This window comes from Gymnoscopelus microlampas (genome assembly GCF_963454915.1).
Source record: "Gymnoscopelus microlampas genome assembly, chromosome: 7".
In the NCBI taxonomy this organism is placed as follows: Eukaryota; Metazoa; Chordata; class Actinopteri; order Myctophiformes; family Myctophidae; genus Gymnoscopelus; species Gymnoscopelus microlampas.
In genome coordinates this window covers 27,582,098-27,605,193 of record NC_139944.1, presented here as the reverse complement: position 1 = coordinate 27,605,193, position 23,096 = coordinate 27,582,098, and the positions used below count along the sequence as shown (strand labels likewise).

The window sequence follows — 23,096 nt, the reverse complement described above, 5'->3', positions numbered from 1 at the left end:
CACACACACACACACACACACACACACACACACACACACACACATACACACACACACTGCTGTCGCAAACAATTCTGTGCTGAGTCATCACCCTTCTCCACAGTGAAACACACACATGTATACTGTATAGTATATATACACTACAGTATATACAGTATAGAGTATACACATACGCACCTGCAAGGCCAAAACACAAACAAACACACACACTGATTCAAAGACACAAACACCGCTGTGCTGAGTCATCGTCCTCCTCCATGGGGATCTCGTTTTGCATGATCCTGCAATGTCCTGGACATGTCATTGAGAACGCAGGCAGCTGAAGCACGTCCTGTCACACAAACAGCCAGCAACAGAATATAAAACACAAGAGGAGACACATAGAGGGGATGGAGCCAGAGAGTGATTTGCACACAGTGATTTGCGTCAGTAAAAGTGAAAAAAGAGAAGGCAAACGATGGAGATAAGGGCTACTACAGTACATCAGGCACGTGAAGGCAGCTGCTGCAGTGCCCAGGGACTCGTGTCAGGGTATCATAGCCGCTAATATCTCCCCATCTCTCCTTTCCTCTTATCCTTTCCTCCCGAAGGGTCACTGTCAACTTACTTCAACACTCTCTGTTGACAAAGCAATTTCCCGATCAGCATGCATGTGAATGACACTGACTTGCTCTCTCTCTCTTTTCTCTTTCTTTCTTTCTTTCTTCTTTCTCTCTCTCCTCTCTCTCTCTCACTCACTCACTCAACCGTACTTCTGCAGGCATGGATAGCATGTCAGCCAGGTATTATATGGAACTTTTCCAAAACACACAAAACAGTTCAGGGTCTTTCCGCATAGGGAAGCCCGGTGGTTATCGGAAGGCGATTTTGATTATTTTGATTTTTATTCCCAGAGTTATTTACTTTAACTCTCAGTAAATTTGAAGAAAACAAGACAGTCTAATACGTAATAGACTGCCTTCCCTGTCCAAACTTTTGCAATCAATGTATGTAATTTGTGAATGAATGCACATATCCTAAAACCTAGTGTTCAGTGCTGACGCAGCACTATGGAGGCTACATGCTTTGTTGCGTGTCCTAGTGCGGTGACAGTCCACGCCTCATTTGTCCACATGGAAATAGCTTTATCAATAATTCACCTATAAGAACAATGCTTCACATGAACAGTGATGGTGTAATTAATAGATTCACCAAAATCAATCAATTTCTTGTCATTTGCTTTGGGCTATATACCTTACAAAAATAGCTGATCTACAAGCTCACTATGTGTCACACCACAATACTTTGTGAGCTTGTAGATTGGCTATTTTCTCTATTACTTAAAATATTTATATATATATATATATATATATATATATATATATATATATATATATATATATATACTTTTTTTTTTTTTTTTTGAAAACTAGATTTGAAGCTTGCATTTAAAGTGGTCTCCATACAGTATATGGGCATGTTACTGTATGTTTCTGGCATCCACCGTCCACCGTCTAACCACCGTCCGTCCACACAAGATGACGGTGGATTAGATTTGCCCACTATAGGGACGCTGGAGAGACAGGAAGACCCCTATTACTGAATAAACACTCTATAGCAATGATTGTATCAGAATATATAGATATTTAACACTTTTCTTTTCATCACTTACTGCACATTTTATGTGGTTAACTTTCACTTTGACCTTGACTTTGCAGGCATTTCAGGCTGTCATTGCCAAAGGTGGTTCTGCTTTGTGACATCAGCATGTAGCAGCATAATATTATTAGACAGACAGATAGACAGACAGACCATATTCTAGACCTCTTACGAGAATGACGTAAAAACATCAGGTGACAGTTTTTCTGCTGCTGATGCTGTCATCTAGATATGCAACACTATGCACTGTAAACACGAGGTGACGATTTACACAAGTGCTCTGTTTGTTCCTTGATCTGCAGTACTACTTGCTTGCACCACCACAATAGGTCCTGGAGCTTAACCTCGGTATACTTGCTCTTGAGCTGCAGCAAAATATAGTCCAAAGAACACAATCCTTCAATGGAATGGAAGCAATGGAAAATAAAGTCCCAATTCCTATTTGTCCAAGTTGAACACTGCTTTCGGCATGGTATAGTCATTCATATTTCTATAAGTAGTAGCACTTATATTTCACAGGCTAATTCTCTTAATTAAGCTGGATTTCGACTGCAGCTTTTTTCACCACACCACACTACACCACACCACACCACACCACACCACACCACACCACACGGTCACCACACCACACCGCACCGCATCAAAATATCCTCCGTTTCCATTACACTAAAGTACCAGCCGGCTACCCCCTCTCAAATACACAGGTATGCGTAGGAAACTCCGGTCATTGACACTCCTTTGTAATGTAAGGACATACAGTAGGTGGAGGTCATTGCTGCCTGAGGCAGCTACACACTGTAGGACTTTTAAAGTGGTCGGGGAGTCTCTTTCTTAAAATCCGCTGTCATATTGTTGTGGTTTTCACACTATACGATTGATCACCGAAAAGGGATCACACATTGCACGATATTTCACCAGGATGCGATCCAGACCCATTACATACATTCGTTTTTATTGTCTCCGCCAGGCCGAAAGGCATGGCGAGAGTATGTTTTACCCCTTGTCCTGCGAGTGGCTAATCGCCGGCACTGTTGGCCCGGTCGCTCCGAAACTGTGCACACACACTTGGGCCTGTTATAGTGCCACCACTATAAAAAAAAAAATCCTACAGATTTTATCCAAACGTCATGTGATCAACACAGATCTGTCCGATTTTCCATATTCCATCCTCGTTGGCTGAGGTGGGCTTCCAAAGTTTGCAGGATTGGTCCGTTTTGAACAAAATGCCTCAAATCATGAGGCATGGCGAGCTTGCGATTTCTGTGAAATTTCACAGGCACATTCCCACTAGGCCACCCTTTTCACATTGGCCTGTTATAGTGCCACCAGCAGGTCTCATTTAGCAAAACACATTTTTGGAACAAAATGCCTCAAATCATGAATTCAGTGTCCGATTGCCATGAAAGGCCTAAGAAGAAATGACACCCTTTTCACATTGGCCTATTATAGCGCCACCAGGAGGCCACAATAACGTATCTGACCTGGCGGAGACCTGTGCTCCGAGGAGCACTTTTTCTGTGAACAGCTAATCTACGGCACCGTTGGCTCAGTCGCTGCGAAACTGTGCACACACACTCCCTGGATGCCAATTTTCCGGATTGTTGCAATCCGGTTTTGCCGTGCCGCTTTGTTTTGGTTCCCCAATCAATTTAAATGGAATAGAATTTCCCCGTGGGATAATACAGACGCTAAATAGTCTCCGGAAAGTACACTCACATTTATATTTAAAAAATAAGCAAAACTACGCCGCATCAAGGATTTTATTAGGACGGACCTATTTTGGGGTGAAGTCTTTCCGGATTGTCACGATCCGGTCGCCTGATGACGCGGATGACGCGCCTGGTGACGTAGGGCTACTTCCGCTCCCGACCGGATCATAGACCCGAAAAGCTTTGCTTCCCAGGCTAATTCAGAACCTCTGCCCCAAATTTTTCCCATGGGCCTGTTATAGCGCCACCAGGAGGTCGATTTGTGCAAAACCCAGGATTGGGCCGTTTTGACCAAAATGCCTCAAATCATGAACGCAGCTTGCGTTTGCTGTGAAGTTTCACAAACACATTCCCACTAGGCCCAGGAAGAAATGCCACCCTTTTCACATTGGCCTGTTATAGCGCCACCAGCAGGTCTAAAAACACATTTTTGGAACAAAATGCCTCAAATCATGAATGCAGTGTCATATTGCCGTGAAAGGCCTAAGAAGAAATGGCACCCTTTATTATAGCGCCACCAGGAGGCCACAATAACGTACCTGACCTGGCGGAGACCTGTGCTCTGAGCGTCTCACGAAAACGTTCAAGGCTCCTGTGATATATGCGCGAGACCGAGACAGGACGCTATTGATTGACATTAAATCATTATCTACTTCTCTGTATGTCTCTCTCTCTCAATGAAACAAACAAGTCGACCAGCTTAAGTGCACAATGCAATTCAGAAGCAGTGTTGCCATGTCCGCTTATTATAAGTGACTTTGGCCTTGTTTTTCTGTAAAGTTGCTTGTAAATATTAGTGGTTGTGGGTTGCGTATTTTTGGGCTTGTTTCTAAAGTGTAGTTGCTTATCTGGGCTTGTTTCCTAATGTTGTTTAAACCAGTGGTTATCAAACATTTTCATGACAAGGACCCCCAAATGAATATGTATTTGTCCACAGACTCCCCCGGGCCCCTTCTGAAAATATGTTGTGCCATTGACCCCATACAAGATTTGTGTGGATTTGGAAAATATGCCACAATAAAAAATAAAAAAATGTTTTGCTTTGAAAATAGCTCTACAAAATCTACAAGCTCACAATGCATCACATCTCGACGTGTTGTGAGCTTGTAGAGTTTTCAAATGTTCAAATATCCGATGTATTTGTATATAGGTTTAGTGCTCATGCGGCCTAGTTGCTTCTTTTGGGCTTGTTTTCATAGACCTGGTTGCTTATTTCTCTCGCAAAAGTATAAAGTATTATAATGTATTACAACCATGATAATTATAATACACTACAATAGATCATAACAGTGATTATAATACAATGATCTTAATGATCTTATAATGTATTACAACTAATAATCCTGTATAAAATGAGATATTAAACAGTATGGGAAACAAAATGCCAAGTGTTTTGTTACAAATATGCAAATGCATGTTGAATAATCATTTAGATACTACCGTACTCAAGACGCAACGGCAAGGTTGAAAATGACAGGTAACAGAAACCGTGAGCACCTCATTTGATCTAGTAATTCTATCTAAAAAAGCCCTATGCTCATCCATTAGGGATGGCAGGATTTCAAAGTGCATGTCAGGTAGCAAGGCCCAGACATTCCAGACTCGTAATCTTATAGCATTCGCCACTGTAGAAGCACCGGTTGTTCCAGTCTAGTAATCATATATTGTGGAGGAGGCCCCTCTGCATGTCCGTGACTCGTGAGCACTATGCAAGGTTGGGTCAGAAGGGTACAAGGGCATGGGAGACATAAATAGTGTTATTACAGTGTTTGCTGAGGTTGCAATACGTAACATGTATCATACAGGGAATGCCTTTCCCCCCTAAAGCATGAGTGGATTTATTGGGAGGCCCCTGTGGGAGGCTGACTGCTGACTTAGTGTTAGTGTAATGCTGTCTACCAGTGATTCCCAAATGGTGTGCAGAGGCACATTGGTTTGGCTTGACGAGACAAGTCCAGGTGGGGCTTGGAATTTTGGAACAACCACACATCATTATTGATATATATATATATATACTATATATATATTATATAACTACATTTTTTTTTAAATTTACAATAGCAGTACTTTGTGTGCCCCAGTCATTTCCCATTACAGAGGCACATTCTATACCCTAAAAACATATATTTTAACCACTTTCAACTCTATTTTGGGCATGTTATTATAGGTGAAAAATGATTAGTATTATTATGATATGCCTATATATGGGCATATCGGTTGGACGGCAGTTCTGGACAACTACTTATCTGACTGACTTGATGCCGGGGATCGCACTCCCCCAGGCCCTTGCTGATGCGTGCACTGAGTTTGAAGTCAGGCATGCATGCACACACACCACGTACATGGTAGGATAATACATCACAGAATGTGAAGAATATTCACACACAAAACTATTCACAATGACATATTCAGTGGTTTACTTGCTTGGCCTTGGCCTACTGGCATGTGCTCAAGAAATTTGGCTATATAGGCTAGACAAGAACTGCTACTGAAATAGACTAAGCAGAAGTACAGGAACTACCGCCCTAAAGCCCTAAAGAAAGCTCACAACACATCACGTTGGGACACGTGAACTTGAAGAACTGCTATTTTCACGAATGCTTGCCTATTTTTGCCAAATGTTTGCCTATTATTACATGGGCCAGAATGTTGTTACAATTTACTCTTATCCAGAGCAACTTTCAATAAGCGAGGTAAACACGTACATCAAATGCAGAGAGACAGTGTAGTGCCAGTCTAAACAAAATACTAGCAAAATATGAATCTGGACATTAAAACTGTGGGATACCAGGTAAACAATGAACCTAGCATCTGTCTAATTAACATGCCATCTAAATTACATTTTGACTTTGTGGTCAAGAGAACAAACAAGCCTAAGTAACAAGTGATCATGTGGTTTAAATTGCACACCGCAGTCCTCAGTGCCACTGTGCTAAACTCCCTCATTAAATGCCATGGATCAGTGCAAGAGATAATTGTTGGCAAACATGATGCCAGTATGGTGACAATAACACCAAAGCAGGCATATCATATTCTAATTCAGGTAAAAGGAATGACCTGATGACATTCCATGACAGATTCATAACCATAAACAGCTCTGAGAGAATACTCCTGCCTTATATTACTGATAGAAACTTCTCCTTAAAGCATTCAAGTCACAAAACAGATTCCCTTTCTGTTCTGATGAAGCCACTCATGCGGAGGGAAAAAGCATTCAGCCAGCAATAATACCACCCACCTCCTAATCAGCAATCCTCACAGTCACCATTGCCTTCTGCTCATTTTTCCCTCTGTTTTTTTTTTTTTTGGGGGGGGTGTATCATGTACCTAGGATCCCCTCGAAAACGAGATGCTACATCTCAAGGGGCTATTCCTATTAAGAATTTCAATAATAATGTTAACCACAGTACCTGACTACCCGTTGAAAGTTTGGTTTGCATTCCATATGAACCAGTGTGATCCGATCTAGAGCCCGGCGTCTGTATCCGTTCATTTGCACACACACGCACGCACGCACGCACGCACGCACGCACGCACGCACGCACGCACACACACACACACACACACACACACACACACACACACACACACACACACACACACACACACACACACACACACACACACACACATTTAATATATTTATTTATGTTCACATTTTACAAGAGAAATTCTTGAACACAAATAGTGGTAGATGCACATACAAGCTCAGAATCTCATTGACATGTCTGATCTGTCTATGGATACAGGAAGCAGCGTCTCCTCCATATGTGGCGGCTGCCTATTATCACAGATATCGAGCAGAATTTTGCTAATGCTTTAGCTTTTGGTTTTGGAATTCCTGCCATCTGCAAACCCCTTACAACTTGTCTGTGGACGTTGCCAAGGCTTCCAAATATAAACACAAGTAGTTTGCACCTGTACCCAAGTTGTTCAATCTCATTTCTGAGAGGTTGGTATTTTAAAACCTTGGCAAGGAATGTCTCCTCCAGACTATAGTCAAACGTACAGCACACACACACACACACACACACACACACACACACACACACACACACACACACACACACACACACACACACACACACACACACACACACACACACACACACACACACACACACACACACACACACACACACACACACACACATTTTCCATATCCGCTCTAGACCCGGATCAACAACCTGCAGAGTGAATTGACCCCAGTCCTATGGCCCTTTGCATCATACAAAATGATAATAATAATTAGAATAATAGAACCCAAAAACCTTTATTGACATTTCACTGTTACATTTACATTCAAGTGCAAAACTCTTATGTATGCAGTCTCCCATCACTAATAGCAGTAAGATATTATGCCATCAGACAGTAATTTAAGACAAATATTAGGGATTTGTGTAATACATAAGGTGATAATGAAGAGCAAAAACAAAAGACAGAAAGACAATAGTCAAACTTGGTTGTCTTCAGGCCCACTTATACAGCAGGACGATCAATTTTAAAAAGCCTCCTGGTTCTGACTGTTCTCATGAGGATAGTTTCCTTTCATTGTCATCTCTGAGATTATTTTGTAGGTACGCTACTTCTGTTTTATTGAGACAGGAGAGACAGGACGTTAAGCACAGAGAGTAGTGATGTCGTGTAACACACAGGTACCAAGGCAGAAATCAAACCCAGGATGTTGTCATTATGTGTTCGGCACATTGAGGCACCAGGGAACAGTGTCTGTCTTCCTGTCTGTCTGTCTGTCTATGTGTCAGCGCTTTGTCAGCCATTGGTGTAACAAGACAAAAACTTAAGTTCACTTATGTTTGTGCAGCATGGGGCTCAATTTTCCCATTGCTGGTAGAGTCCTGTAAGTGACCTACCTGTCTGTCTGCCAGGTGCTCTTGCATGGCTCTCTCTCAGATTTCACACTCGGGAGTAGGATTTGCTGGTCCTATGCCATTTTCTTTATTTCAGCTGCTCTCTGTCTGCCCTCACTCTTTGACACTCATTCACACTTTGTTTGAAAGTCAAAGGATACAGGAATGATATGCTAGAAGAGGACAAAAGCAGAGGAAGCCATTGCTTTTCTTGTTTCTGTTTTTTTTTGTGGGGCACGTGTCGCGATCATCAATCAAGTTGACACATCCTACACTTGTCCCTGGTCCTCTTTTGTTTTAGTGGATCATCATGACTTTCTTTCCGTTACAACATGTACAGAGGGCGGAGAGATCATTTAGATTGAGGATTCAGCTATCCTCAAAGCTTTGGGCCTTATCATAAGGCCACTGTGTATACCGTAACATACAGCGTAATTCCTGTGATATTATATATATATATATATTTGTGTTTTAATCCCATGTGCTGGTTCCTTGCTTCAGCAACGACGTGTTGGTCGGGACAGGAATGATACTGTATATGCCAGTGTCAGTGGCACAAAATTGCCGAAAAGCTGTGGTTGCTGCTGTGTTAGTGAGGAGGTATTGAACATGATTTATACCTTGTTGTGTGGCCATGTCGCGCGCCAAAAAGTAGCAGATCTACAAACTCATAACACATCTCAGTGACATGTTGTGAGCTGGCAGATCTGCTATTTTTGACTTATGACATTAAACAGTGGGTATCGATGTCTTTAATGGAACAACTCTTTTGTTGCCCTGGCATGCAGGGCATGACTGTTTTGGGAGAATAGAGCAAGTCCTTGTATTTTTAATATAAAATATTTGTATCACATTTCGGCGTGTTTGAATAAGATAAAATAAAATCTATTTTCACCTTAATTTGGTCAGTAAATTAAGCAGTGCCCTGCAAAATTTTCTACACTTTATTATAACCTGGCTTCTAAACGGGCTGCAATGAAACGCGGATTTATCAATGAACACTGACATAATAAAGGGTTTAACAGGACAGTTTCTGCTGTCGTGTGTGTATTTGAATCGTTAGTAAACCTATTTTTCCTGCCATGCTTTTTCCATAATTACTTTTATCTCCGCCAGGCTGAAGGCAGGGGATGGAGATTATATGTTTTTGTGCGTGTGTGCGTGCGTGCGTGCGTGCGTGCGTGCGTGCGTGCGCACTAACGTGTGATCAGCTAATATCAGAAACGGCTGGGCCTATCGCAGTCAGTCAACCTTTTCATGCAAGCTGCCAGCAGTCCAAGGAAGACACTAGACCCCACATGTTTCAAATGGGCCTCGTAGTGGTGCTACACCAGCTGGCTTTATGTTTTGTCCTGTAAAGGTCCTTACACACTGGGAGCAGTTTTGCTTTGTTTTGTTTAATTTGCCAGAAAACATATTTTTTTGGAGAGAGAAAAGACACAGATTACTCTCTCAACCAATTCACATGCATGACACAACTTTGCATTCAGTAGGGATGTCCCAATCAAATCACCCAAAACATGTAATTTTCAAATCCAGCATGCTCATTCGGCAACTGTACATGACTGTGATTTCAAGACAGCACTGCATTAAGCTATATTAGTTTTGGTGCATGTGTTGATGAATGTCGGCACACGGTCTGTCAAAGGCACTACAGACTGACTGACAGCACGGACAGAGATGAAAGTGCACAGACATATTGTGATTTGGGAGTTTGGGCGTATTTGTTGCATTGATGAACGTATGAATAATTTTTTTAGGTTACTTTAACATCGGCTGGTGCCGGTGTATGTGCTTATCTGCCATTGCCTAGTACATCCCATAAGCTGAAGGGACAGGAGCGTTGTAATTGGATAGTTAGTAGTATAGATCCCTTGAGCCAGACATGGCTAGTTCCAGTCCATAGCCTTGTGGGACGCATATCCCATAGCTTGGAGGGATGACTGCTCTGCGATTATTAATTCACAAAAATGACATAGTTGACACACACACACACACGCACGCACGCACGCACGCACACACACACACACACACACACACACACACACACACACACACACACACACACACACACACAGAATCATCTTTATTGTCACGTCACAGGCTTACAGGTGGAAAGTAGTGGGTGAAATATTTTTTTTTCTACTGCGCTCCATCATTTGTGGTTTTGTGAGAAGAGAGGATAGACGTAGGGTAGAGCAGGAGAGGTAAGAAGAAAAAGGAAAAAGAACACAGGTCAAATAATCAAAGATACACACAAGAAACATAACATAATCTTTTAGCGGAGATAAATACACAATGCCAAATTGCAAGCTGTAGAAATAGGATGAAAGCCAGTACTTAAACAGTATTTATTTCTTTGGATTCAGCCCCCTTTCCCACACCTATTCAAGTGGATAGCTCTCTTTGATCAAACATGAATAATTAATGATGTCAAGTAGTTGAACCTCCGTCACTATCTCTTGTCCTCATCGCCTCCACCTGGCAGGACCGCTCCACCCAGAAACGCAATTATGTCAACAAGGCACCGGCTCACATTTCAAACATGATAATAAAGGCATTAGCTGTTGTAGCGTGAGTTGTACGTGTGTGTTCTATTCCGTTGCCTTTCAGAACAATGTTCTAACTGGCTCATTTCGTATAGGTCCATTTCACAGGGCCAAGACAGCTCACACAGATGCAGTGGTGGACAGTAACGAGGTACATTTACTTGAGTACTGTACTTAAGTTAAACATTTTGAGTATCTGTACTTTACTTGAGTATTTGTATGTTTGGATGACTTTCACTCCACTACATTTCAAAGACAAATATTGTACTTTTGACTCCACTACAGTACATTTCCAGGAAGGGAAAAAGTAGCCTACATTATGAGTGAACCACTTAGCTGTATTTCAAATATAGTGAAAACAGCCAATCTACAAAAATATGCACTTAGTAATTTGTATTTTTAATACTTAAGCCTAAGTATTTTTAAAAGCAAGTGCTCCAGTACTTTAACTCAATCTGACTGAGCAACTTTAATTTGTATGAGTAATTGTGTGAGTAATATTTGACCATGCAGGAGTATCCTCTAGCGTCTAGCCTATATTTTGACTCAAGAACTGGGGTTGAGTACTTTATCCACTACTGCACACATGCACTATGGATACTTACTTTCACACACAGCAGGCCTTTGGCTTTGTAGTTTGACGAAGAATCACCATCAATATTTGTCACCCTGGCTTCATCGTGGGGTCTGTCCGTTTTCGTCAAAAGCATATGGCATCAACAGGCAATACTCAGTGTGTCCCACAGGCACACAGATGGACCCACTGACCTTATGTACACTTCATGGTACGACTGTTTTGCTCACCAAAAAAACTGTAACTGATTTTCAAGTGGAAGATTTGCCACATCTAGTTTGTCAGTTTAAACACGAAATACCTGTCAAGTAGTAGCTCGTGGCTCTATCATTCCTCTATTCTAATATTATCAGTCTGATAAAAAAGGACACTTGCAAATATGATATAATCGAGCTATGATAAAGGAAATTGAAAACAGCAGGTACTGTAGCGGGTTGAAAATGTGATGATGCGGGAATGGCAGAGTTCCTGTTATCTGCGCTCAATCTCAAAGAAGAGTGTTTTGAAGCAGGGAAGACGCCTGCATGGGGACCAAGATGTTGATAAAATATTAACTCACGCAGGATATTTTAAGCCTCTGACATTCTTTCCGTGGGTTAGCATGTTGGAAATATCTTCCATACGGCATCAATATCTAAACAAGATGTGAATTAATCCAGCATCTATCAGGGATCTACCAACATCAAGTGATCAAACTACAGATACGAATCAGTGACTGGCATCAAATATTTATCAGCCTGGCCCTATTGACTTAACTGTAAATGTTATGCTATGGTATTATGTTGTGTTACCGTTAGGCTACCTGGTCAGCAACTACAGAAGTGTTCTGTTCTGTGTGTGTGTGTGTGTGTGTGTGTGTGTGTGTGTGTGTGTGTGTGTGTGTGTGTGTGTGTGTGTGTGTGTGTGTGTGTGTGTCAGCCCCCATGAGCATTGGTTGTGCTGTGCAGCCTGGCAGTTTCACTTTCCCTTGTGAGATGGGATGCACGGCTGGCTGGGCTTTAACCCTCGCCATTTGTCACCTAGAAAGAGGTGGAGGGAGGAGTATCTTAATGTGTTTGTGTTCATGTGTGTGTTGGGAGGTAGGGGGTGATCGGGGGTGGTCTGTGTGTGTGTGTGTGTGTGTGTGTGTGTGTGTGTGTGTGTGTGTGTGTGTGTGTGTGTGTGTGTGTGTGTGTGTGTGTGTGTGTGTGTGTGTGTGTGTGTGTGTGTGTGTCAGTGGGGCCGTGTATTGATCCTCCATATGACTACAGGGGGAGGGACAATGGTGGACATGTGTCCTATTGTGTCCAGAAACCCAATGCCTCCTTACCACCATTGAATGGCTAATTAATTAGAAACCGGTATGCATGGGGAAACTGTAATGCTTGGAGTTAAAAACACATGGACAGCAAGTTTTTATCAAAAACATTCCCAAATTCTTAACCTACATAAATAGTACATTTTATTAACAAGTGAATGTTCCAGATTGCAAGAGGCACTGGAGAACATACTAACCTCATATGTCAATGCTGCAGCAACACCCATAGAGGGCAGTAAAGATTTCTCCCGTTCACCTTGTCCACCAACCAAGGTCCCAGATTCTATGTGAATCTGGGAAAAAGTGAATACCTTTTATCTTTTTTTTGCTACCACAGCCCAGCCTGAATAAGTATAACACACAATACAAAATAGAGATATTATCATTTTAACTGAACCTTTTTTTTATATCCACATCCACATTTTTTCTTTATTTTTTTTAGAAAAATAAATACCTTCATTGGATATCAAGGTAGAAATACATGTCTCTGTCTGCGTGATGTTCCAGGGAACCCCTCTTGGATGAGAGACTGGTGGTCCCACAGCGCACATGTTCTAATTAAAAGCTGGTGAACATAGAGCATGCCTATATGATTACTCAACCTTGCTCCTGTGGGCATGGTACTATGTCTGACAAACAAAACGCACACGCACGCACGCACAAGCACACGCACGCACACGCACACGCACACACACACACACACACACACACACACACACACACACACACACACACACACACACACACACACACACACACACACACACAAGCCCATACTATACTTACCCGTATAAACACATACTGTACTGTAGTAGACAAACATATTCCTCTCAAAGACACTGTTGTGGCAGCCACCTGCCCTCTGCCTGTGTTCTCATGGCCTGTATCCTTGGAGATACCTGCAGGAGGCTGCTGAGTGAGTCTCATCCAGGTTGCCCCCTGTCAGCCCCGGCCTGGTTCTGCCCTGGATTCAACAGAGCAGAACTGCACTGCATCATCGTATCAAAGACACACTAATGACTACAGCAGAGATACTGTAAAACCCCTGAGTGTTGATTTAACTGAAGAGCTTAATGGGTTCATTTCGACACTCTCCGAGCTGTATTGAGACTCAGTGTACAGTATAGAATAATCCCCCCCCCCCCCCCACACACACACACACACACACACACACACACACACACACACACACACACACACACACACACACACACACACACACACACACACACACACACACACACACACACACACACACACACACACACACACACACACACACACACACACACACACCACCCCTCCTTCAGTGCTCCTGTCACGTTCAACAGTGAAGATGCTATAGATAGCACATGGCCTGACAGTATCTATCTCTCTGTGCCAAAATACTCTCCTTAGAGCCTGATTTTTACTTTGTCTAATGATGGTGTTGCACACATAAAATAGCCGAAATACAAGCTCACAGCGTGTCTTCGTTGTGCTTGTAGAGAGCTTGTAGCTCTGCTATGTTCAGTGCGTGGCGCTGTCGAGTGACGATAAATCAGGCATTAGTGTTGTTTGCTTGTGATGTCGGTTGGTCTATGGGGACGCAACCTTATTCAAAGGTAGGGCACGACAATGTAGAATGCACTACTATACATAGCAAAACACAAGACAGCAGCTGTCTACAAAAATGCCTCTTTAGGAATAGAACCAGTTACACTCACTTACCAACTGTTTTAACACCTGACCCTTCCAGGAACAAAGATAATATTGTACAGTAGATGCTGTAGTACTACAGTATGATGCTTTCCCATCCCAGATGTACTATACAATGCAGCTAGGACTTGGAGAGTCACAGAAAGTTAATCGGGAACAATTCCTTAAGGATGATCTTAGAGTGAAGAGGAGGCATATAGAACCTTATTCCTGCTTCTCCTTTTCCCATCCTCCCTCCCTGCCTGTCTCCTCTTCTCCTGCTCCAATACTGTTATCTCTCCCTCAACACCAGAGAAAAAAAACCAACAACTATAAATAGAGCAGCCTGCCCTCTCTTTAAACTGCAGGGAGAATATACAGTTATGAGCACTTAAAGGCAAGAAGGAGAAAAGATACCAGGGGGCGTTAGAAAATGGCCTCCGCACATCACCCGTGGCTATACAAAGACTGCATGGCCTAAGAATAACAACAAAGCAGCCTTCGATCGATTAATGGCATTTCAAACACAGTCTCTCAGCTAAAAATGATCCCTCGAGCCATCGCTTGTGGGCTAAATGCCTCATGTGCAATAACATCATAGGAGTGAAAAATAGTAATAGGCATTTAACCCATTTAGACCTGGAAATCCTATACGTTGTTATACCTTTCAATCCGGGAAAGCATCTGTCATTTTAGTTGTTACTATATACTATCATCACTGTTGGACAGAAACATTGTATCTCCAAGTTTCAAATTTGTAAAGTTCTTTTGTAAACTAAAGCCCTACTTCATCATACAAGAGTGTTGCACAAAAGTAGTGAATATAGCATATTTACAAGCGCACAACGCCTTTCATTTTGCCCTTGTAGATCGGCTATTTTCACTATTTGAAATCGTTTTTTAAATAATAATAAAAAAGGAACAGTTTTGGACATACAAGGTTTCTACCCGACAACAACAATATGTAGCAAAATTATTAAAATATATATATAGAACACACACACACAAAAATAGAAGTTTTTCAGAAAACTTAGGTTAGGATTTAGCAGGTGTTTTTTAGAATCGGCCTCAGGCCTCAAAACTAAACACGAAGTGAACATCTCTAAGTGTTCTGAGGTAACACCATTTGGAACAGGAATATGTAGATATAAATCATGTTATTTTTAACCACAGTAGAGCAGTAAACAGGAACAAAGACCAACACCAAAAATAAAACACACAAAACACAGCTTGATTTGAATTAGTATTGTCTTCATTGATATTGATATTTTATCATGGTTATGATCATTTGGAAGGATTATATGCATTTTAAGTACTTTTTTTCTCCTTGTCCATAGATTGTTCTTTTGGTCTTGTAAAGTGCAGTTTAATACTACTTTTTTCACATACAGTATATAGCACATGGTTTTTGCTCTATGATAAATGTCTTTATATACACATTATTTCCCTCTCATTTCATTTCATTTCATAGAAAGAAAATCCATTATCCACTGTACCAAGTTAAGTTGATAGAAGTTTTCAGGCCTCCTTGATATGGAGGAGGATTTTGTAACTGTACATATTATTTCAGTGGAAGCCATACTACCAGGCCCTTAAATCAAATAATGAGTAACATCTCTTCACCAAACACACACATGCATACAAATTGCATATTGATCAACTCATCACCTTACATGAGTCCATCTTTCATTTGAAAATAGAAAATATACGTACATGTGTATGACTATCACATGTTAGATGTGTCTTAGTGATAGCAAGTGGGACATGACTATAAAGAGCTGCCCACATCAAGAATGATAACTATAACCATAAATGCATGGTTTTAAAAACAGTTCTAACTGAAGTGGATGGCAGAGTAAAGAGAGAACTATAACAGAACGGCAGTGGTGAACAATATAGTTAGGATCACTTTCAGAGCGATTTGATGAGCGATAGAAACACTGACAGCCAATCAAAATCGAACAGATTTACAGGGTGTGATGTTCAACACATCACTCACTCACGTTTACAGAATTGTATTGTTCACAAGTGTGGATGCTCACAACATTACCGTTATGGTTATCTTTATAGTTATCATTCACGGTGTGGTTGGCCCTTTTTTTTCTCACAGTACAATTCCAACATACTGTAACCATGAAATTTGGAGAGATCATAGAGATATTCGATGCACATACAGTATGTGTCAGCACATCTTACAGTAAATCAACCAGAACAGCAATTCTATTTGTCAATGTTCAAATGTATTGACTTGTTTTGCTGAACTAGGCTACTCCAGGCAATTCTCGGGGTCAACAAGTAATTGGTGCCAAGTGAAACATAAAATGATTATGATTTGATTCCTCCGTTTTCTGCTCTTTCAGTCGACTAATTTTCTCTGCATAGATTTCTCAGCGTATTCACTGTTGGGGACCCTTTTTATGGTGAGAATCTGCTGGTGGGTCCCTGAAACCATGAGAGTTGTTCTTTCTTTCTTTTCTTTTTAGAAGCTGTGGTGCTCCTTAAAAAGCAATTTAAGTTGTCTCTGTATTATGCATTGAATATAAAAGTTTAGTGACATAAATCTGCAAGCACAACAATAAGAAATTACACCGCTTGTGCTTATTATAGGAGGAACAATTGTTGACTTTCAACTATTTCAAATAAGGTGTGTTCCAAAATGAGCTGCTACAGTAAAATGTTCTTTGTTGATGTGCCCAATTCCAAACATAACAGATTCAACATGCTCTCTGCCAATGTGTGTCATGAATTTCTGTCCATTGTAAAAAATACATACATAAATCAATAAATAAATCAATAAATGAAAACAATTTAAAAAAGAAATACAATTAAATGGGGGGGAAAGTAAGTGGAGTGAATTAAAATGCATTTGCATGCATAGACAAATAAATATTTTTGGTTTAACCTAAATACACTGGCATGCAGGTGGTTGCACATTGTTGCATAGATGCAGCTGTACAACCAGGCTAAGACACTGACATTCAGTGGTGGGTTCACTCTCTCACATACATACACGAGCGCGCGTGCACACACACACACACACACACACACACACACACACACACACACACACACACACACACACACACACACACACACACACACACACACACACACACACACACACACACACACACACACACACACAAAATGTAAACTACTACACAGTTGTGCACCTGCATTTTATGGTAATAAAGATCTGTGTCGGACAGTGTGGAGGTCTACTGGTGGTGCTGTGAGATGAGAGATAATTTAGAACATCTCCTCACCCATAAACACACAATACCCTCTGTCATAATATCACCAGCTCTACAAAAATGTTGAATATTGCTAAAAATGCTCTTGAAAGATTATCCAGGCTCTACATATGCAGGGTTCCAGCCCCTTATAACTGCCAAGGTTTTTCTCCATTCCAACTGCTTCAGTTCTCTTGAGTTATAAGTGATATGTTGCTTGAGCTTATTTACTGAAATTCTCTAGAATTCTTTCAAAAACATTTGATGGGACAGATGGCTTGGACAGAGACTACTCCAGAAGCCTCATTGTAGTCATTTAAATGAGGCATCCTGAGTACATAATGGCAGCAGTTAAAGAACCCCAAACTATAATCTACGGGGTGAATTTCTCATAATGAAGTCAAGTAAAATCAAGCCAGTACATAGTATTCACTTCGACAGTTGCTACAGATCCTCCCCTGAACAACCACCTTTCTGATTACTTAAGACATCAATGAAACGATAAAGAAAGGCAGGAGCTTCATTGGCATCAAGTAAGAGTCTAGCTAATATTGGCTATGCAATGGCTAAAAAGTCACCTCCAATATCGACCCAAATGCCTTTGACTATTACTTTGACAGGGCTGAGAGAATGTTTGATTCTCTGCTGGATGCTAGCCTGGAACTAGACCCTGAATTACATTTCATGCCAACTTTTACAACTCTCTTTCCAAATCAGGCACTGGCTCCTAATTTAAAACAAGAGTGAAATTCTGGCTAGTAAGACTGTGCTTTTGGCACTCTGTCTGGAATAGTCTCTACAGGAATAGTGCTCTGAACAAACAAGATTTATAATTTTCATTAAAAAACAACAAGAAAAAAAACATGGCAATGATCTGCGTATATTGTGTTAAGAATTTCCCTTCCTCTTATTGGTTAAACATTGTTTTTTTTATATCAGGTTAAAGTATGTGTATACTGTATATAATATTTAAATAAATATTATCTACATTATTAACTGTAGATTTTCTTTTTTTGTTTCAGAGGCTTTTTCTTATTTGACCTTAAATGCATGCGTCTAGGAATGTTCTGAGGTCATGCAACACTAGGAGAGCAGCGTAAACCCATCTTGATAAAGGCAGTAGAGGGGAAGTGTTATTCTATACAAGTCTTTAAAAGTACTCTTTTTCGATTGCGAGCACATTATCGTATAACAGCCGCAGAAGACAGCAGTGCAAGTCTATTTCGGTCTGTAACTGAGATCAATGTTAAATAACTACAGTATGAGTTAAGCATTTACCTGTAATCACAGCTCAGCTGCAATAGTTCTACATGTCAGCAACCTGGCAAATTACGTTAACAGCAATGACCTCTACATGGAATGTTGTGTTAACACCACATCCTACAATTAAGTGGATGAATGGAGAATACAATTATCCCCTAGGAAATCCAGTAACAAACAATCAACATATCTTACGGTCCTTGTAAGACCCTAGGCATCCTTTTAGACTGTGATGGATTCAAGATTTTAAGGGCAGTGTACCGACAGACACTCTACAGTGGTGTGCTGAAGCAAATGGCAGTCATGGGACAAGTGTAAATTCTCATTCAGTTAAGAACTTCATGCAATAATCTACATTTACCACTTACAGTATCTAATAGCTATGAAACTACAGTTATCTGTTCACTCACATTTATACCTACCTATCTATGTTAGTAAGTATGTGTGAAAACCGAGTGAAAAAAATAAAATAAACAGGAAGAAACATTCACGTTGTCCTCAAAGCTCTGAAGTAAGAACGGTTTAGTGTAAATGAAGGGGGACAAGCTTGCATTGCAGTACATAATCCATGTAAGACCAAAGCACAGATAAGTCTTGGGCCATTCTCAGTCATTCATCAGATACTGATGTCTACTGGGAGTAAAAGGTATCAAACCATACGCTTAGCGCTGATGGCCATTCTTCATCCATCTCGTCTCTAGCAGGCTAGTTGACCACAGGCCAAAGCAGGGGTGTGGTCTTGCTTTATAGGCACACACGTCCGTTCATCTTTAAGTTGATTAGCACAAAACAGAATCATTGGCTCCAAGAAGCAGCATATGTACATGTAGCACGCAATAGGGCTCTTCAGAAGTGCAGGGGAGAGTAGTGGGATATGGAATAAGCAGTTTGTTTTTGTTTTTAGTTTTTCTCTAGAAGCAGAAAAAAAGAATCAGCTATTATGTTTCTCCCATTTTCTTTTCATTAAACTTAATGTGGACTACTGTTGGCTTACAATATTGGTGTTAAACAACCACACAGACAAGCCAACTCCATGCAAAAAAAGGACATTTAGACTTAATAGAATTAGTGAGCCAGGGGTTTTAAGGGGTAACTTGGGAAGCGGGGTGGTGGGATGGTAGGGGGTGTGACCATAGGTCTCTAAAAAAAAGTTTCTTCATCTCTCATCACATCAAATGAAGAAGACGTTCTGGATTCTATTGCCTTGATATTCCAGCAGATATAGATATATAACGCCCAGTTGCTCTTTCCACATGCCCCACGTGATCGGGAGCAAAACAGCAACCAGAGCAGATGACTACACATCTGTCAGCATTTTGGTGATGTTCACATAGTTTGTGTTGGCCAGCGTGCAGTTGGCTGTCTTAAGGTTCTCTTCCTGTAAGTCCTCGTTGCTGTTGTTCACAGCCTCCTGGATCTCCATATAGTCTGATTTGCTGATGGTGGAGCCGCTCCGGCTCTTCTTGAGCTCCTCTGCAGAGTCAGCCTTGGGGACCTGCAGATACTGAGCTTGCTCTTCGCCCTCCGTCTCACGGTGATAGAAGTAGTTGAAGTTGGAGACGATGACAGGTACAGGCAAGGCGATGGTCAGCACACCCGCGATGGCGCAGAGGGAGCCCACAATCTTGCCGCCAATGGTGGTCGGCACCATGTCACCGTAGCCCACCGTCGTCATGGACACCACAGCCCACCAGAAGGCATCTGGGATGCTTTCAAATTGCGATTCAGGCTCATCTGCCTCAGCGAAGTAGACCGCACTAGAGAACAAGATAACCCCGATGAAGAGGAAGAATATGAGCAGGCCAAGCTCCCTCATACTGGCTTTAAGGGTCTGTCCCAGGATCTGAAGTCCCTTGGAGTGACGTGAGAGCTTGAAGATCCTAAACACTCTGACCAAACGGATGACCCTGAGAATGGCTAAGGACATGGCTTGTTGGCCTGCTTGGCCATCCTCTGGCTTCTCAGCAAGCTCTGTGCCAAGAGTTATGAAGTATGGGATGATAGCGACGATGTCAATAATGTTCATGAGGTTGCCAAAAAAGCCTGATTTGCTAGGGCAGGCAAATAAGCGCACCAGGAACTCAAAGGAGAACCATATAATGCAAAGAGTCTCTAGGATAAAGAAGGGGTCTGTGAAGTAGGTGGAAGTGTAGGTGATAATAGTGGTGTTGGTTTCAGGATTAAATACAGCTGTGTGAGCCTTGTGCATGTCGTCTTCGTCATTGCGGAAAATGGGAAGTGTCTCCAAACAGAAACTGACAATGGATATGAGAATGACCATGACAGAAATTATGGCAATAATCCTAGCAGGACCTGAGCTCTCTGGGTACTCAAAAAGCAGCCACACCTGTCTTTGAAACTCGTTGTCAGGGAGGGGCCTCTCTTCCTCCTTGACGAAACCCTCATCCTCTCTAAATATTTCGATGGCCTCCGCCCCAAGCTCGTAGAAACGGATCTCCTCCGAGAAAATATCGAGTGTAACGCTAACCGGCCTCCTTAGCCGGCCCCCTGATTGGTAGTAGTACAATATGGCGTCAAAGCTTGGCCTGTTTCTGTCAAAGAAGTACTCATTCCTCAGTGGGTCGAAGTACCGCATCCTCTTTTTGGGGTCCCCCAACAAGGTCTCTGGGAACTGGGAGAGGGTCTTGAGCTGCGTCTCGAAGCGTAACCCCGAAATGTTGATAACCACCCTCTCACAGCACTCATGGTCAGCCTCCGGGTCGTAGTCCTGGATTTGCCCCGGTTGTGCGGCCGCCTCGTCTGAGGGGTCGCCAGTGGCAACAGTCATTCTGCAGGGAGAGGGGGCCTGCACTTTTCAGTGGGTCAGGGTCCTGCAGCCTGGAAAGCTGCAGGGTGGGTCCAGGAGAGGGGAGGGGGCTCAACGCCGTAAAGACCCGACGGCCACAGGATGCAACTTAGGATCTGGCTGTATGTAAGACAGACAGACACAACGTAGACAACAAGGTCAGGTACATCTGAGACACATTAAAAACTCTGGTACTGCATTAGTTTATAAAACAGAATCTCAGAAATGTGCCTGAAGAGAAACAAATTGGGAATACGCTAATGACAATGGCAAAGAACTGGAGACTAATATTTATCATGCTTCTGTAACAACTGAATGTATGAGATGGCATATAGCTGTAATGAGAGTGAGACAGTCGAGTACAGATTAAATAATTTCTGGAGAAACCTGAGGCTGCTGTATTTGCAGCTGACTGGGGTAGATTAATAAGGAAAATAAGTGAGCTGCCTTGCATATAAATTGCCTCAGTGCAGGTACATTTGGGAGTTAACCAGCAGAAAGACACAAGTGGCTCATGAATTGGGACATGTGCTACTGCAATGGACAATATTCATTGAGATGAACTGGTCCACCTTCTGCAGTGAAGCCATGCGTGAATATGTAATGCAGCAGGCACCCATGCATTTCATACACAGACACAGCATCCTATCTACAATACAATATCAAAGAAAGCCACTGCAGTTAATAACACAGACCATGAAGTAAGATTGTCTTTAAAGATTTCTTCAATCTCAAACATGTTCAAAACATACACAAATGTTAATTCACTTCAAAATAGTTTTGTTAGAATGTCAGTCTGGGTAGGCTCTGTGTCTCTGAAATATTCAAAAACATCTATAAATTATTGATCCATAGAAGGAAACAGGTTTCAAGAAAGAAAGACACAAATACATCTGGTCTGCATCTCCACTAGGCTACCAGAGAAACACCGTTTTATAACATTGATTGATTGATTGAATACTTTGCTAACAGTTTGCAAAAAAAGCACAGAGGTACAGTACAGTTCAATGCAAAAGGATGCTAAAAGGATAAACCCAAGAAAGCACTATGGCTTGTTTCCATTGAGGTCCTGTGAATTCAATTCATCGAAAAATAGGCTAAACCCTTTGAAACAACACATGCAGGCTTATTGAGAGCGTTCAGTCATCGATACGTTTGATACAAAATATGCGTGCTCGTCAGTGGGATATCCATGTCCGTGAAATCAAAGATGATAGGTTAGGCTATAGTATTTCATATTGATTATGATCACGCCTACCTGCAGACATCTTCTTACTATCTTTGGATGTTAGTTGATGTTCCTGGCGACGAACAGCCAGTCACAATCAGCCCGTCTTCCAGACTCTTTGATTCCGTTAATAGAAAAGAAAACAATTTCCAATTCAGGACGACAGTCGATCAATCAATCTCTATCCATCTCATGTTGTCTGCAGCATCTTCCGTAGAGCGGACACGCTACACAGTCTGCGGGTGTGTCCTCGCTTT

The 23,096-nt window shown here is 41.7% G+C and overlaps 1 protein-coding gene across 1 annotated transcript; it reads right to left on the bottom strand.

The window, feature by feature from the left end:
• Window positions 1-20,102: 20,102 nt before the first annotated feature.
• Window positions 20,103-21,593, bottom strand: LOC311048798 (potassium voltage-gated channel subfamily A member 2; the record flags this gene model as incomplete). The annotated part of the gene is made up of 1 exon (XM_084062092.1): window positions 20,103-21,593. One exon carries the CDS (start codon window positions 21,591-21,593, stop codon window positions 20,103-20,105), a length of 1,491 nt encoding a protein of 496 aa, XP_083918218.1.
• Window positions 21,594-23,096: the final 1,503 nt, after the last annotated feature.